Genomic DNA, 19,137 nt, shown 5'->3' on the forward strand with positions numbered 1-19,137 from the left:
ATAAATAAATAAAACAATGCTCTTAAGAAAAAATCCCATGTCCAATACATAAAAGCAAAATCTAAACGTCTACTAGAGCAGGTCTTGAATGTTGATGCCAAGAACATCCACCACTTCAAACACAGCTTGCCTAGCCACCTCCTTAGGTAGTCTATCCAAAGAACCATGATATCTTCCATTCCGTTCATGCCAAATGCTCCACAAAGTAGCCATAAACAATGTGTTACCAAAATTTTTTGACTGTTTCTCAAACCACCGAACCAAGTCTCAGAAATCCCTTAAACCAGAAAACTGATATTTGTCCCAGCCCATTACATCTCCAATCCAGTTCCATACTTCTCTTGCAAACTAACACTCAAGAAACAAGTAATCCCTAGTATCCACAGCTTGTTGACAATTAGAACATCTTGGAACTAGTTGCAACTTTCTTTTCTGCAAGTTAACCAAAGTAGGCAGCTTGTCATGAAAAAGAAAAACTCCATTCACAGACCACCGAGGCCTTGCCTTCCCCCAACACATGTTGTGCCATTCAACCTCAGTGTATTGCATTCTGTATCTATCCCAAGCTCTCTTGAAAGAAAATTCTCCTTCATCCTATAAAAATCTATCTTCCCTATTATGTATAGGGGTTGAAATCAGAAACTGCTTAAGAGAATCAAACAATTCCTCTTGCAACAAATCCAAATTCCAATTTCCATTAACCATTAAACTATCAATTTTAGAATCCCAAGCCAAACCCAGTCTTCTTATCATCCTATGTCCAAATTTCTGCAACAAAGTTTGACCATTGCACCAAGGATCCACCAAAATTCTAATTTACTGACCTATACCAACAAAGAAACTAGTATTTTGGAGCATTATATCTCTGAGATTAACCATATTTCTCCATATAATAGAATAAGTTGCTCTTGGCACCACATTCCAATAGGAAGAACACCTTCCATACCTTCCTTTGAACCAAGAAATCCATAACCTGTCCTTACTTATCAAGTAATCCCAGATAATTGCACAATGAGCAGCTATCTGCAGGCCCTTCAATCTTCTAACTGCCAAACCCCTTTCACTCTTTGGTCTAGTTATCACACCCTAGCTCAAAAGATGCATCTTTTTCCCATTCTCCGTACTTCCCCAATGAAATCTCTACATACTTTTTGAATTTGATTAAGTACAGTAACAGGAATTTGAAAAACACTACACCAGTATAAACAAAGAGGAGTAATAACAGTTCGAATTAACTCCACTTTCCCTGTTATTGAGAGCAAATTAGCACTCCAAGAGGTAACCTTTTGCTTTACCTTGTCAATAAGAGCTACATAGTGAGCCTTCTTTATACTAGTAGAACACAAGGGAATTCCCAGGTACTTCAAAGGTAAACATTCTTCTTTACACTGCCACAGCTGCAAAACAGCCCTTTTCCTTCTCACCCCCTTTGAAAAAATTATACTACTCTTATGTGGACTAATCTTTAGGCCAGAAATATCTCCAAAATTTGCAAAGATGGAAGATAAAACTCTGGCATTAACAATGGAAGCCTTGCAAGTAACTAACAAGTCATCTGCGAAGAATGTATGACTAATATCCACATTTGCCTTCACAGCAGTGTGAGACAATTCCAAATTACCATTTTGAACTGTAGCATTCAACCTTTGAGATAACTAATCTGCAACCAAAGTAAATAGCAATGGAGATAGAGGACATCCCTGACTCAAACCCCTAGTTGTCTGAATAAATCCAGCTGGAGACCCATTAAGTAACACTGAGAACCTTGTAGAAGCCAAAACAGTAGTTACTAAAACCATAACCTTGGAGTATTTTCAAAAGAAAACCCCAAGACACAGAATCATAAGCCTTCATTATATCAACGTTAATTGCCATCATAGGATGTTTGGAAGAAAATCACTTACCATTTCATGAGCCACAATTATTGCATCTTGGATTTTCCTCCCTTTGATGAAAGCACTTTGCTCCATACCAACTAATTCAGAAGAACCAAAGTAAGTCTAGAAGCCAAAATTTTTGTACTGATCTTGTAAACAATATTGCACAAAGCAATAGGCCTGTAATCCCCAAGCTTCAAAGCATTATCAACCTTGGGAATCAAAGCTAGAAAAGAACTTCTTACCCCTACTGGCAGTGAGTTTGTAGCAAAAAAGTACTTCACAACTTCACAAACCTCTACTTGAACAATTTTCATACTCAAATCTTCTCAGCAGAGTCTCGTGCTGATAACATATTATAAATATAAAGAAATATATCTAGAGCAAAAATTGAAGAGCAATTTCATATCTCATATCTCTTGTGCTCTTCAGCATGAGACTCTGCTCAGAAATTTTTTTTTTTTTTTTTTTTTTTTCTCACTTCAAATAGTAAAAAAAATAATTATTTATATTAAAATTATATTAGAATATTTTTATTTATACTTTATAGAGAATTAAAATTACTTAGCCTTAAATATTACAAATATTAAATTATTTATAATTACGCCACTAAGGTTTGAACCCCGAAGAGAAGGAAAAGACAATATCGTTGGACCATTTGGTCGTTTGGTATAATTAATACTTTTTTGCGAGCACTAAGTTTTGCAATGTGTACCTGAAGCTTACGAAAATTTCACACTCCTTGGGGAACTCGAAGTTTTGCAAGCAAACCCGAAGTTTCACAACGTGAGCACAAAGCTTCATGATGACTTGATATTCGTGAATCTAAAATTTCATAAAAAATTATTAGCCTGAGGTCTATGCAAATTCAAAGTTTCATACAAATTTTGTAGAGTTGAAGTCCAAGAGAACCAAAGTTTAGTAAAACTTCTTAACCTGAAGTTCTTTAAACTGAGTACTACTTGCGAATTTAAAGTTTCGCAAAATTGTTAAAAAGATAAATCATGAGTTCTTTCATGAAATATATACATATATATTATATTTATATAGCTGGCACGTTTCCTTCACTGTTTTAGCTTTTACTTTATAGCTTACCGGAGGTCCAAGAAAAAATAATTGGGGATGAAAAAAACAAAAAATATCATTTTTTAAATTTTTTGCAAAATAATTGGGGATGAAAAAACAAAAAATATTATTTTAAAAATTTTTTGCAGCAAAAAGGTGAGAAATAGGGATCACCGCCGGTTGCCAGACCTCGCTAGACGGCTGAAACCCTGCAGGAAGAAAGTCCGGCGACATTGCTGCCGTTTCCGGCTGCTGGAGGTCGCCGGACCTCCATAGCTGAGAGCTTGAAGCTCTCTGCGTGAGAATTGATCCCATCCATGGGCTGAGATCTAGTGTGGCAGCGTTTGGTTGAGCTCAGTTGCTACGATCTAGTGTAGAGTGATTGGGTGAGCTCAGTAGCTGAGATCTAGCGTAATGTATTCACATGAGCCCACTTTAATCAGGTGTGGGTGAGTCCATCGGAATTTTGTTGAGCTCACATTAACCTGGGTTGACCCAGATAAAATTGGGTTGACCCGTTTTGCTGGCAGCAAGCCTTTTAAGGCTGGAAAAGGTCCATTTGGGCCTCCTTTTGCTCGAAAAAGGGTTGGGTTCAATCCTAAATTAAATTTCTAATTCATCTGCCATTTTCTTGGACAAATTTTAATGGCTTGTTTGGATAATGAAATGATGTCCAAATTGATCAAATCAAATTTTGTTGGAAAGCTTGTTATATCTACTTTTTAAATAGATGACTATTTTTATATTTATTATGGATAGAAAATTTTAAGTCATTCTTTTCTAATTAAGTTGTTGATCACTTTAATTATGACTGTGATATGTCATTTATTCTATATTGATTATTCTTTAATTATTATACATTTTAAGTTCCTCAATGAATATATGTTTATTTGATGATTCAAGTTGTATTTTTGTCATCTATATTTATTATAAAAATGTCAAACCTTTTAAGGCTTGAATTTGTTACCATTACGCGCAACTACTATTTGTAATGGATCGTTGAAGAGATCCATTTTTTAAAATATAATTAAAGAGAAAATCACGCATCCATGAAGGACCACACAGCAACAATGATTTTCTTCCGTTCTTATTCGTATTTACCGGTACTGATATATTCTTGAAGTAGTAAATATCGAGTGTGCTCCTACAGTAGCAATATTTAAAGCAACAATTTACAAAATATTTTTAAGTGATATTATATTTATTAATTGACTGGATAATTTAATGAGCCTTTTTTTTTTTTTTTTTTTTGATGAAAAAGCACTTGTCACATCCAACTAGATCATATGACCATGATAAAAATAACTTTCATAATCAAGATGATTATTATTTCACTTTCCCTTTTATGGCATTATCAATTTCACACTCCAGCTCTTCCAAATCTAAGCTAGAAGCATGGAGGTTTATGTATGTATGTATAGATATAGAGAAAGAAGGAGAAAGTTAGAGAGAGAGAGACAGAGAGGAGGGTTTGGCCGAGATTGGGGGAAGGGGGGCTTGGCTTTCATTTGGTCATATTTTCCGAATGATGCTAAGTGTCAAGCCCCAAGTGATTACTAATTTTAGGCCAAGTTACCATCTTGCTTTCACCTTTTTATCACAATGCCATACTTGTCCTATAAATATCTTCACAATACCTAGATACATGTATATTTATATATTAGTGAAATGTCAATACTGCCCTTCAAGATAAATGGCAAAATCGTGAGAAGTTCTCGAGTCCGAAAATCCTCTCAATTTCTGAAAAATTTTAAAAATTGTCTTATCACTTCTAATTGACTTAAAATAATTAAAAAATACATTACTAAAACTCTCGGCTCAAGAAAATGACTTAAACGGCCCTCGGGGCCATGTGGCATGCAAAACGAGGCACATAAAATAAAAATTCAAAAAAAATTCAGAAAAATCTGGGACATTACACTTTCTTTTCCCTTGAGCAAAATACGATTCATTGTGATAAATGCTCTTCTTTAATAGATTGTAGTGTAAAGCTTTATCAATATTAGGAATGTAAAATAATGAGCTTACTACACTTGATGAGTAGGTTACTTTAGCATATTACCATTTCATTGAATCATGCAAATAAGTTGTGCAATTAAGGGTGAACAACATTGATTCAATTAAGAAATGAAATACCTTTAAACATTACTGCATTCGATCAATTCAACAGACCTTTTATGAACTATCATTTGCACAATATTAATGTAAATAATATCCAAGGTGCAAATACCATGAAACACCTTATCATAGAGTTTATAAGAAATATATCAAACATTTGATGTGCATATAAACTCTAAATGTGAAGGTTATGTTGAATATACATTTTGTCAAACACTTAGTGTGCAAGTTGATTTTAGCAAAGTCATTGCAAGTATGTAACATATAGTCTATGCTAAAATCAACCACTCAATCAACTTAATCTAAGCATTCATCCCATTCTCCTTATAAACTTAAATTAAGATGTCTATTTCATCGTATTAAAAAATATAGCGTTAAGATTATGAAATGAAAAATGTTAGGGAAATAAAGAGAGTAAGAGTTAGAGAGATTGCAAATCAAAGGACACGCGATATACATGGTTCGACATAACCTCGGCCTACGTCCATGCTTTGAGAAAACTGCTCAAAGATTCCACTATGGCACCTCCTTACTGGTGGAGAGCAAACATTTACATGTTCTTGCTTGCGGGTGAAGAACCAACCTTATAATGAAGCCATCTCGCTTCTCCTTTTTTGGACGGCTAAGAAGAAACCATTACTCACTCTTACGGGTGGATAGCTCTGCCAAGTCCTCTTATTAGAGAGACACCTTCTTTTCTTTTACGTGTTGAGAAAGAGGACCCTTACAATAGCTTAAACAAGCTTTCCGTTGCCAAAAGCACCTCTTGGTCTTATTCTCTCAAGAATGGATATGAAAGTTTAGGATTACAATGGATGCCTTTTAAATAGACAAATACAAATTAAAGCTCTTATACTTAGAGTTACAAATGAAATAATCAAACGAAAACTCATCTATAAGATTGCAAGATGAATCATGATGAATGATATGCAATATGAATTTCATTCATGATTCCTATAGGAGAATTCTACCAAAAAATGATAAACATGTTGTTTGCCCAAATGGAGGTCTCTCTATAGCTCTCTTGGCTACCTACAGTGTCCAAACATTGTGTATTTATAGCCCCTTAGCAGATTATAGCCGTTTGGGGGTATTAAAGTAGTCCCATAAAGGTAAAGTCTCTTGAGTGTCTTGCGTATATAACCTATTTAGCACAACTCAAGTAGACATTAAATCCAATACATTCAATGGTTTGTTGTCATCAAAATATCTCATTTACCCTTGGTTATAACCCTTGGGTCAACAGTTATGATCCCACATCGCCTGGGTAAGGTGAATTGTTATATGTAGGTTCTGCACCTTTTTAAGACACAACGCGTTTTAAAGTCGTGATGGCCATGAACCCATCAGAACTCCAAAATTAAGTATGCTTAACCTAGAGTAGTACTAGGATGGGTGATCCCCTGGGAAGTCTCTGGTCCAGGGTAGTTAAAAATGGACAATATTATGTTTGGATAGGGTGAAAGTTGTTACAAATGGTAACAGAGCCAAAACCAAGTCGAAAGTGTGGCCAACAAAGATGTTGAGCCCCATCGGGGGGGGGGGGGGGGTGGTGATTATGACGACCTCTGTGGATGGGTGTGATGTGGGTGAATGTGATACCCCTCGAATCCGAGACATGGGTTGATCAGGTCCAAGCCCAAACCCGAGAGAATATCAAACAATTAATATTTAAATGAACACAGAATAAAAAATGAAATAAGAATAAAATGATAAAGGCTTAAAAATTCTAAATTAAAAATACTCAAAATATTAAAGTTAAAATCCACTAATCCAAAATAGCTCCATTAATTTAACAACTCGGGAATCCATCAAGTGGACTCCTAATAAAATCCCAAACTGGAAAGTAAATAACTGAAGAAAAATCCAACGTTAAATATAGATATAGAAAACAGTCCTACGTAGTCGGAGGAATGAGTGTCTGTATCTGCTCTGCACGATCAAGCTTTAACCTTGGAACTGACGAACACCTGAAAAATAAGAAAGTGGGTTAGGCCCACATGTAAGTCATGTAATGATCCGGTCATTTTCATTTCTTTCCATTTCTTCAAATTTTGCGGATAAATTTTTTTCATTGTCTTTTCCTTTTCGGGTTCGATTTTCCGCCTCTTAGTGTCGTCTCGAGTGCTCAGAAATGGTTTCTAAAACTCTTTCCTTTAGATTGACAACTTCCTTTGAGGACCGAGTCATTTCCACATTTTTTTTTTAAATTTTTTGACACTATTCATTATTTCGTCTTTTCCTTATTTCGTTCTCTTCTCGTTTTTCACTTTTACTTGCATAACCTCATTTTTTGTGCTCGGATTTGATTTCGGTTTTGTATACGTCCATGATATTTAAATTCCATGACATCTACATTTTTACTTTTGTAGAAATGCATATTAAATACTTACTTTCTTTGTAAAAGTTATGAAAACAAGACTTTGTGTAATTATCCATAACTTGAGGAATTTTTGAGTAATTAAGTAAAGTAATTATTTTTCGTCTTAAGGACCATTTTGTAAATTAATTTGGAAGATATTTTCAAAAAGGACCTTTTTGTAATTTTCGAAAAATGTGACAAGTGTCACATTCCTATGGTGCCACTTGTTGATTTTGTGGTGGAACTACTTGGAGGCTTAATCTCATGACACATGGAGGATGGAGATTCATCCACTTGTTGACCTAGGATTGGACCATTAGTTAGCTTGGATGGTTGACAAGTGTAGGCTTATGATTAATTCTAGAAGGGAACCTTAGGATGATGACAAGTGTCGGGCTCACAATTAGTCTTGCATTTTGTGTGTGTGTTGACCATGGTGTAGGTTCACCTAGTGAGTGGAGGACCTCTAAATCCTCCACTCACATTTCATCTTTTTCATTTTCACATTATCCTACACATAAGAACCCTAGACTCTATTGAAGAAAGCTTAAAACCTTAAGCTTTGACTTTAAATTTTTAAGCCCTTCCACTCACCTTAGATTATTGACCTTGCAATACTTTTTGTTCCTCTCATCTTCTTCTACAAAACCCTTGTTTGGTTTTCCATTTTTAAGCTTGCTTCCCTTGGATTCAAGAGGAACAATCCTCTTGTGAGGTAGAGGGTGTTATCATTTATCTTCCAAGTGATTTTTTTTGTTCCCATAGTGATATCTAAGTTATATGCATGTCTTGTATTGAAATAAGAAATAAACGACTAATGCTAACTTGTATGAAATTCGCTTTAGACTTGATAAATAACATGACCATAGCTTCATTCATAACTTATGTTAATTTGAGGTCATTTAGAGTTGTTTTAAAATCTAGAGGGATTAATGAATTAATTTAATTAATTTTTATTTATATGCTCCTATGACTTAAATCAAGTTTTGAAGTGATATATATAATAACCATGACATGTACTACAACATATATTAAATTTGGAGCATTTGGATAAGAATTGCAAAATTTATTTAATATTTATCTTTTGTGAAAGTTTAATTCACATGGTGATAGCAAGCATGAAATCATGATGTAATGTGATATTTGGATAGGCCTTGGCATGTTTTCTAACATAGATTAAATTGAGGGCATTGGAATTGTTTAAAAATCTAGAGGAAATTAATTTATTAGCTTGATTAATTTTGTTTTAAGTGTTTTAATCACTTAAATTGTCATTTGATGTTATATATGTGATGACCATGACATGTCCTTCAATATATATTAAATTGAGGTTATTTGGGATTAACTTGAAATTTAGAGAATTTAACTATATATGTTTAATTAAATTTTATTTTATTACTCCATGGATTTAATTGCATTTTGGAAATTGTTTTTATATTTAAATCATGGATTTGGATTTGGTATATGTTCACTTGATTACTTTTGAGCATTGGATAACATAGTTGTTACTTTTATATTCATGAGAATATGTTTTTCCTTATTAAATATATTGTTGCTATGTGTAAGGAATTGCACACTTTGTATTTGACATCTTTCATGCCATAGTAGTTGTAGACTTTGAGCATGTATTGTATAAGTTTCCAAAATTGGATTGTACTTGGTAAATAGTTGATATCTTGTATACATGTTGATATGCATACGTTGTTGCACAATTTGTTGATTCTGGAAACTTGGGGATGTCGTTGTTTGGCTACGGCTAGGACTTGGTTTTAGTACGGGGGATTGTCCCTCTATATAGTCTAGTGCGCACATAGGGAGGTTACCTATGGGCTAGTAACCCTAAAGTAACCACATTGTCGGTTTGATCCGGCTTGACGTCCAAGTATCCACTTTGGTTTGATTTCGCATTTAAATTCCAAGTTGTTAACTTTGTGAAATTACATCTCATTGTGTTATGTTGAAAGTTCTATTGTCACTTGATAGCATGAGTTAAATGGTATTGGATTGTAACTTGGTACAAAGATAAACCCATGCATTCCCTACGAGTAAACTTGTTTACTCACCCCTAAGTTAATGGGTGTTTTGCAGGTAAAGGAGCCTTAGTATGGGATGCACAGCATTCTTAGACTTACTAGAGTTCTTGAAGTATTTTTGATGACATAGAATGTGCATATGTTAGCATATCTTGTCCTACTTTTGCTTACTTTGATAAAACTTGTACTTATTGTCTAAGTTATGTAATGTGCACTTAAGTGCACCTTGTGACACTCTTAGAATGTGGTTGTAATGCGACCAAGGGCCAAAGACACTTATGTGAAATGTATGCTAACTTTGAACTTCATTGTTGCCTATGGAAGATATGTGGATTAATGCTAACTCGATTTTGTTTTTGACCTTTCTCCCTCATCCGGACTCCAAATCAAGTAAATTTTTTTTTTTTTAAATTGATTAATTTTTCATTGTCTATCCAACGGTGTGCTCGGTTACATTCAAATATTTCTGGATAATTACCAGTTTATCCTTTTAGCTTTATTGCTCGTTTTTCTTTGTTTTATCGTTTCTCCTTCGTCCGGACTCCGAATCATGCGATTCTTGAGTCCATCTCGATTAGTTTTTTGTTGTCTTCCCAGTGGTGTGCTCAATAACACTTGGATCCATTCTTTTTGCAAAATGACCACTTTGCCCCTAGGTTCCTTTTTGTCCATTTTTGAAACGACATTTTCGCATTTGTTTTCCTTTAGGTTCTGTGACCTCATTGAGGGTCACATTGGTGTCTTAGAGACGCATTGTATCTCTAGAGACCGTTGTTTCACCTTTCACTTCCACATTTTGGATCCGTTATCGGGTCATCATTTGGTCATCACTGACGCATTGGGTTTACAAAACTTGGGCTGTCACAAGTCTTATCCTACTACAATCCATACAGAAACCCGATACACAAATACATCTTAGATAGCTCAACAATAACTAGAGTAGTCCATATATGTATAAGTACACACTATAAGACGCTCACTAGTCCAATAGGTCTATCTCAGCCTGAGTAGAGATACCATGCAAATCGCACATAACGTGGTCATGTGTACCTAGACTTACCAGGGAATAACAACTACTGTCCAGTTATCCATCCTAGGTGATATACGCACCCTAACCATGGTCCTGAGACTCAAGCTCATACCATAGCACCATAACATTAATATATAAAGTCCGTATACTCCTAATACAAAATATTATCCATCTGGAATAGTAACCTGATATATGTATAACAATCCATCTAGAAACCAAAGTAGGTCATTCAATTATTTTATTGACATGACACAAATATGAGTAGGACTTAACTTTTATGGTTAATCCATGCCTCAGTCCAGATTAGGTAGGACTTAGTATTTGAACTAATCCATCCCTAGTATGCCACCGTCCCATACCGGTGCAAACACTCCTCCAATTAGCATAATTGATTAAATAACACTAGGTATTCATCAACATGTCTCCAAAGTATGCATCAATATAAACTAATACATATATAATGATATTAGGCATTCATTACAGAACCTAAAAATCATGTCCTAGTTATTTAAACTGCTAAAATAAATCATAGCATTTATATCCTCCAAATTGTCCATAAATTGATAAAGTTAAGAGCAAGTTAAATATTAATTTAATTCAAACCAAGCATAGTTAATTCACTACACTTATAACTCTATTTAAATATGTTTAAATAGTATTAAATCATATTTACAACAATCTCCAAGTTCCAGTAGGTAAGTTGATTAACAACCAAAATACAACATGTAAGATTTTTCCCTAAGTTCACACTGTCCATTCTGTAATGACCCGATCATTTTCATCATTTTCCTTTTTCTGAAATTTTACGGATAAATTTTTTTCCGTTTTGATTTTCTTTTCTGAGTTCTGTTTCTCATCGCTTAATGTCGTCTCGAGTGCTCGGAAATAGTTTCTGAGACTCTTTTGTTTGAATTGACAACTTCCTTTGAGGACCGAGTCATTTTCACATTTTTCGTTTTTCAACACTATTCACTTTTCGTTTTTTTCCCTATTTCGTCCTTTTCCCTACTCTATCTTTTCCTCGTTTGTCACTTTGTTGGCAAAACCTCACCTTTCGTACTCAGAGTTGGTTTTTGACTTCACGTGTCTTCATCTTCAGTGGTTTCCTCGAAATACGTATCTTTACTTTTGTAAGAAAGTACTCTGGTTACTCCTGGTGTCCATAGGGGCATGGATGCATAGTTCTTTGGAATTATTTTCTTTTCTCGGAGTGTTTTTCGTAAATATCTTTTGAAGATATTTTATTTCAGGGGTATCTAAGAAAATATTTTTGGAAGATATTTTCATTCTGGGGCATTAGTGCAGTTAAACCTTTTTGCAGGGGTCATTGTGTAATTAACGAAAGTTATTGCAAAAATACCTCGTTTGGAGCCTAGATCCTCGTACGGGATTTATTTTCACATTTTGTCGAGTCGTGTACCCTTAGAATTCCGTTCTGGTCATTTTTCTCCAGTTTTAGAGTTTCTGACCCCGGTTGTCGCCGAACTTGTTTGGGGCATATCTCTCTGCTCGGGACTCGGTTTTTGATGCTGTTTCTGCAGTTGTTCATATTTTCTCATTTTGAATCTTTTTGGTTCACGGAGTTTTGCCGTTTGAGGGCGTTTGCTCAAAATTCACTATTCTAGACCCGATGGAACCCTTTCGGGGCACTTTTTAAGATTTTCTATAAATAGGGGACTTAAAGAGAAAAAGTCAGATTTTCTTCTCTCTCTCCTCTCTCTTGGCCGACAGCCATGGCTGCCAAGGGCCTGCCATGCTTCTTCTTCTTTTCCGGCCACTTCCCTTGAGTGAAACATCGTAGTGTCTTAACGTTTAATACTTGTCTTGACGACGCGCATCTTTACCCTTATTAGAACCCATTTCTGACCAAATTTTGAGTTCGGGTTTGGAATCAAGTTCTGATTTTCATGGGGCTTCTTAAGGATTCTTGTTCATCGTGTTGTCCCCGACAAAACCCTTCGGTATCGTCGGATTCGGAGCACTTTTGTTTCGGTGGGCCTTTGAGATTTTCATCTCAAATTGAGGTAGGGGGTGTTATAATTTATTTTCTTGTTATACTGCATGCTTCTGATGCATATACAACTTGTTTACATGCTAGGATATTAAATCTAGAACTTATAATTATTTATTTTCTAGTATGAGATTTGATTTTTCCGGTTGCTCATAACTTTGTTTAAACATGTGGCATGATAGAATATTACCCATTGATATGTTGATTGACATATATTAAATCTAGATCATTTGGACAAGTAACGAAGATTTTATTTAATATTTATCTTGAATAAAATATTAAATCATGTGGCCTTAACTAACTTGAAATCAATGTGTGTTAGCGTATTATATTAGGCCCTAGCATGCTTTTCAACATACGTGAATTTGAGAGTAATCGGAGGTGTTTTAAAATATAGAGAATATTTAATTAATTGATTAATTAATTTATTCCATGCATACTATTCACTCCGTTTGAATTCCGACTTGATATTCTTGATGTATATGTCATATAGTTTCACATATATTAAATCTAGAATATTTGATTAGGTTTTGAAACCTTTCATTTATTATTTTTCTAGTATTAGAGTTTAATAGTCATGGCCATACCTTGCCTGAAATGTACTTGTATCGTGTTCTTAAATCAAGTATTGACATGTTTAATAACATACATTAATTTGAGATTAATTGGATGAGTTTCAAAATCTAGAGATTTTAATTAAAGGAATTAATTAAAATCCATTCAATGGTTCTAAAAGCCTAATTAAGTTTCTAACTTGATATTGAACTTGTCCTTGACATGATCCTTTATATAACTTGTTCGTAGAACAATTGGACTTGCCTTGTAACTTTGACAATTTAATCCCTTAAGTTGATTAAATTTTCATTCATGTTTCCATCGAGTTAATCGTACCTTGATCTTGAATCCTTGTCAAACTCATGAATTTGACTTGTATTACATGGACTTGTTTCCTTTGTATCTTAATCTCATTAAGGTAGTTAATGAATTAGTATGATTGTCTTGGAATGATTTAAATTACTCATATGTTGTTTAATAAGTAATTGAATCATGTATCTTATACTTGTGCTATACATCTTGGTTTTAATCTATATAGATACATACTTTGAATTCTTGACATTTCACATGCCATTGTAGTTGAGAACTTAGGGCATGACTTGTGTGTTCCAAAATCTTGGTTTTGCATGAAACGTGGCTAATGCATTTACTTGTATCTTGATACTATCTTGATTTGCATAACTTGTTGATTTTGGGACTTGGGATATCAATTAAGAGTTGATATGGCTAGAATTTGGTTCTAGTACGGGGGAATGTCCCTCTACAACTATAGTGCGCACTAGGGGAAAGGTACCCATGGGTTAGCAGCCCTAAAGTGATCTCAAGAGTACAGTTTTAATCCGAGCGATATTCGAGTTTTCCACATTGGTTGATTTCACTCTTTAAATTTCAAGTTGCTATTCCTTGAAGATTTAAACTTGTCGTGTATGTGAAATGCTCCAATCTTGTTTACTTGCATAGATATTATGCCTTGTTCTTGATTTCATGTATAACTCTCTTCGTGTTTCATGGAATGTTCCATCTTTGTTTCATTTCGTAGATATTATGCCTTGTTCTTGATTTCGTGTATTAATCCTATCGTGTTAATTAGAATGCTCCAATCATGTTAATTGCATGGATAATGTAATTCTTGTTAACTCATATCCATGTACACTTCTTGTCTTGTTAAATTGGAATGTTCCAGTCATGTAAATTGCTTTGACAATTTGATCTTTGTATTCTAGTATCTTCTTGTCGTGTTCCTTGGATTATTCCAACCTTGATTCGTTTCATAAATGTATGTATATCATGATTCTTGTTGACGTTGCTCTATGGTAGCTTTGGATGATCCCTGAGTCTCATCTTGACGTAGACGTTAGATAGCATGATCCTTTTGAACTATTTCATGTCAGTCTAAAAATCTCTAAAGAAATCGAGTCAATGCATGCTCATTCTCTGCGAGTAAACTTGTTTACTTACCCCGAAGTTACTGGGGGTTTTGATCAGGTACAGGATTCAAGCTTCGGAGATTTGCACTAGCCTTTAGTGGTTTGGAGATTTGAAGTTTCTTTAAATGCATTCTAGTTCACATGCAAATGTTAGCATGTTTGATTTTTACTTTTAAAGTTGTAATTCATAGTTAGGTCAAAAAAATTATTTTTGCCTTAAGACTTGTAACGTGTGCCTTAGCACACTTTTTGATGTTCATTTCTTGTATATGATATGTGGCCAAGGGCTAAACTTCATTTGAAATCCATGTATATTGAAAAATGTAGAATTTTGCCTTTAATGAGAAAAGTATAAAAATTAGGGTATTAACATGTCATTTTTGCACCGGAGCGTGCATTGTGTATGAAATTTAGTATTTGGCATTCATTTATCATGTATGAGGTGTGGCCAAGGGTCAAACACCATTTTGTTTCCACTTTTGTATTCTTGTTTCACATATTACATTTTTGGGGCTAAATAGTAGAATTCGAGCTTTGAAGGGTTTATTTTCAAATCGGGTGGCGTAACGTGTGTTACGACACATCCACTAGGACTTATTTCATATGCATGAAGTATGGCTCAGGGCCAAATGGTAATTTTCAATCATTTGTTAATTTTGGTTTTCAAAATTTTCATTTCAAGTTCATTTTCGCCTTTTTGTCTGTCGGTGGGTCGGATTTTGCATCGGCCATTTTCGGGAGTCGTGGACCATTCTCGCGCACTCAAAATCACTTATTACACATGTGTGCATATTCGTTTCAGCTTAGAAGTGCATTTGGGGTCAAATGCATGCTTGGTGCAAAGTTGCATTTTCGCCATTTTGAGCCAAATCTGATCTAGGGGCATTTTAGGCATTTCATAGTATTTTTTTTGTTTCCATCTAATGGTCGGGTAGAAAACATGATTTTGAGGGGGGTTTCTTCTTTGTGTTTTTTCCAAAAAGACCCAGAAGGTTCTCAAAATTACATTTCAAGTTGGCATTTCAAGTGCAGCCTATAGCAGAATAAACGCTCCAAGGGGGTACGAGAGCTCGTAAATGGGGCAGTGGGTTTTTACCCTAGGGCGTGTGCTGCATGAGCACTCGTAGCTTCTCACAAGCGCTCATAGCACTGTTCATGTGTGAGTATGTGTGCGTCTTGGTTCAGCACTGCACCTCCAACTTCGTGTCATCGTATCTCCTTCGTTTCAACTCCGAATTGGTCCGTTCTTGAGTCTAAATTGACCACATCGAAATAAGCTTTCCAATGGTACTAATTTCAGCTTCAGATTCTAGTTTTATCTTGAGATATTCAAGTTTTAGTGAAGTAGTGTTAGTTTTTGGTTCGAACCGAGATAGGGTTTTCCCTTCCTTTGACTTCAGGACTTGATATCTTTGCCATCCGGACTCCGAATCAAGTGATTCTTGAGTCCATCTTGGTTAATTTTTTATTGTCTATCCAATGGTGTACACAGGGGTACCCATTTCAGTTGGAATTACTATTTTACCCTTTTAGCCTTAAGTGTTCGTCTTTCTTCGTCTTGCCATTTCTCTTTCGTCCGGACTCCGAATCATGCGATTCTTGAGTCCATCTTGATTAGTTTTTCATTGTATTTCCAGCGGTGTGGTCGGTGGCACCTGAATCCATATTTTCAGAAATGACTATTTTGCCCTTGGGGCTTAATTGTTATCTTTCCGATCTTTTGCTTCCGTGTTAGTCCTCATTGAGTTCCATGACCTCATGAAAGGTCATCTTAGGGTCTTAAAGGTATGTTATGCCTTGGAAGACCATTGTTTTGCTTCTCACTTCTGCATCTGGATCCATTACCAGAATCCTCGGTTCATCAAAGGACACGCTGGGTTAAAAAATCCAGGGTCGTTACAAATGGTATTAGAGCGTCCGGGTTTAAATACCTTGGACGACGGATTTTGGGTCCATATCATGCTCACGTTGTTTTGCTTTAATGTGTCATTGTGTCTTGCTAACATGTCTTATTTGATAACATGTCTTATATGATAACATGTTTACATACTCAGGTGCTTTGAGACATCTATTATTTGTTAAGCATACTTTATGTGTGTATATATGCTTCCTGATAACATGGTCTAGGTTACTATCATGTTCTAGTATGATGTCATGTCTGCGTGCTTATGTTAGCATGACCGTATGCGACGTATGTCAGCATACCTTACGTTTTTCATTCACGTGTATCGTCGTACCATGTACTTATGTGCTTCTTGATAACATGTTTTGATTTGATAACATGTCTGTTTGCTTATGTGGCACCTTAAGTAGATAGTCCATTGCTATGTTGTATGCTAGATGCTTCCTTTCGTGTCTAGTTTTGGCATTGTCTCTTAGGATCTGTCACATCCCATGGATGCATTCTTGTTTTACGAGTTTCTTCTTTGGATAAGAGAAATTCATCTTGTAAGGACCCATGTCGGGAACCTTCTTGTTTGTTTTCTTGGTTGGGCGTTTTGAGACCTTAGTCTGATGGTTGATGCAAGTAAGGCTCATATGAGCGTAGAATCGCAGTCCTTGTCCAGTAGAGTGAGACGCGGGCCAGGGCGGCATCGTTTCATTTCCTTTTCCTTCGTGGATTCTATATCTAAGGCCTTAAGCGTAGCGGTGCCTATGACATTGTTGTCAGAGTTTTGGGATTAGCTACCCCAACTCTCGCAGATACCTAGTTCCCGTGGTGCTTTTGGTAATGATCATTTTCGACATTGATGTCATCCATATCGATAAATTTTTTGAGTTAACCTGGTTGGGGCATGTTATGAATTAGTACCTTATACTGTCATGCTACCTTACTGACGAGTATGTGTGGGCGGGTTTCGGTTACTGTTTGTTCTGCCTTGTCACTCTCTTCTTTTATCGTGTTTCAACGTTTCGTTGTCTTGGGATTCTCTCGGTGGTTGACGTTGAGTTAACGTGCTGATTCGTATGAGGTGTTGTCTCAGTTCATGGTATCGCGTTCCTTCAGTTCATCTCGAAATCTTTAGGGTTGTCCTTCAGTGCTTTATGAGATGTCCTTTGTTTTGACCTTTTGTTTGGTCATTGCTCTGTTCTTTTTCCGGTATGTTCTGAATTTCGGGGACAAAATTCCTTCAAGGAGGGTAGGTTGTAATGACCCGGTCATTTTCATCCCTTTCCTTTTTCTGAAATTTTACGAATAAATTTTTTTTTCCGTATAATTTTCTTTTCTGAGTTCTGTTTCTCGTCGCTTAGTGTCGTCTCGAGTGCTCAGAAATGGTTTTTGAGACTCTTTCGTTTGGATTGACAACTTTCTTTGAGGACTGAGTCATTTCCACATTTTTCGTTTTTCGACACTATTCACTTTTAGTCTTTTCCTTATTTCGTCCTTTTCCCTATTCTGTCTTTTCCTCGTTTGTCACTTTGTTGGCAAAACCTCACCTTTTGTGCTCGGAGTTAGTTTTTGACTTCACGTATCTTCATCTTCAGTGGTTTCCTCGAAATACGTATCTTTACTTTTGCAAGAAAGTACTTTGGTTGCTCCCGGTGTCCATAGGGGCATGGATGCATAGTTCTTTAGAATTATTTTCTTTTCTTGGGGTGTTTTTCATAAATATCTTTTGACGATATTTTATTTCAGGGGTATCTAAGAAAATAATTTTGGAAGATATTTTCATTCTGGGGCATTAGTGCAGTTAACCCTTTTTGCAGGGGTCATTGTGTAATTAACGAAAGTTATTACAAAAATACCTCATCTGGAGCCTGGATCCTTGTACGGGATTCATTTTCACATTTCGTCGAGTTGTGTACCCTTAGAATTCCGTTCTGGTCGTTTTTTTTTTTCCAGTTTTAGAGTTTCTAACCCCGGTTGCCGCCTAACTTGTTCGGGGCATATCTCTCTGCTCAGGACTTGGTTTTTGATGCCGTTTCTTCAGTTGTTCATATTTTCTCATTTTGAATCTTTTTTATTCACGGAGTTTTGCCGTTTGAGCGTGTTTGCTCAAAATTCACTTTTCCAAACCCGGCGAGGCCCTTTCGGGGCACTTTTTGAGATTTTCTATAAATAGGGGACTTAAAGAGAAAAAGTCAAATTTTCTTCTCTTTCTCCTCTCTCTTGGCCGGCAGCCATGGCTGCCAAGGGGCTGCCATGCTTCTTCTTCTTTTCCGGCCACTTCCCTCGAGTGAAACATCTTAGTGCCTTAACGTTTAATGTTTGTCTTGACGACGCGCATCTTTCACCCTTATTAGAACCCATTTCTGACCAAATTTTGAGTTCGGGTTTGGAATCAAGTTCTGATTTTCATGGGGCTTCTTGAGGATTCTTGTTCATCGTGTTGTCCCCGACAAAACCCTTCGGTATCGTCGGATTCGGAGCACTTTTGTTTCGGTGGGCCTTTGAGATTTTCATCTCAAATTGAGGTAGGGGGTGTTATAATTTATTTTCTTGTTATATGGCATGCTTGTGATGCATATACAAGTTGTTTACATGCTAGGACATTAAATCTAGAACTTTTGATTATTTATTTTCTAGTATGAGATTTGATTTTCCTAGTTACTCATAGCTTTGTTTAAACATGTGGCATGATAGAATATTACCCCTTGATATGTTGATTGACATATATCAAATCTAGATCATTTGGACAAGTAACGAAGATTTTATTT

General features: G+C 35.7%; 1 protein-coding gene across 1 annotated transcript; it reads right to left on the bottom strand.

Moving 5' to 3' along the window:
- Nucleotides 1-1,091: 1,091 nt before the first annotated feature.
- On the bottom strand, nucleotides 1,092-1,875 carry LOC132272840 (uncharacterized). Its single transcript, XM_059773922.1, has 2 exons — nucleotides 1,765-1,875; nucleotides 1,092-1,655 (listed from the first exon to the last, which is right to left on the bottom strand). The coding sequence occupies exons 1-2, from the start codon at nucleotides 1,873-1,875 to the stop codon at nucleotides 1,092-1,094; spliced, it is 675 nt and encodes a 224-aa protein (XP_059629905.1).
- Nucleotides 1,876-19,137: the final 17,262 nt, after the last annotated feature.

This window comes from Cornus florida, unplaced genomic scaffold (genome assembly GCF_030987335.1).
Source record: "Cornus florida cultivar Cherokee Brave unplaced genomic scaffold, ASM3098733v1 CherokeeBrave_3.0.0_Hap2_Chr01, whole genome shotgun sequence".
Classification (NCBI taxonomy): domain Eukaryota; kingdom Viridiplantae; phylum Streptophyta; class Magnoliopsida; order Cornales; family Cornaceae; genus Cornus; species Cornus florida.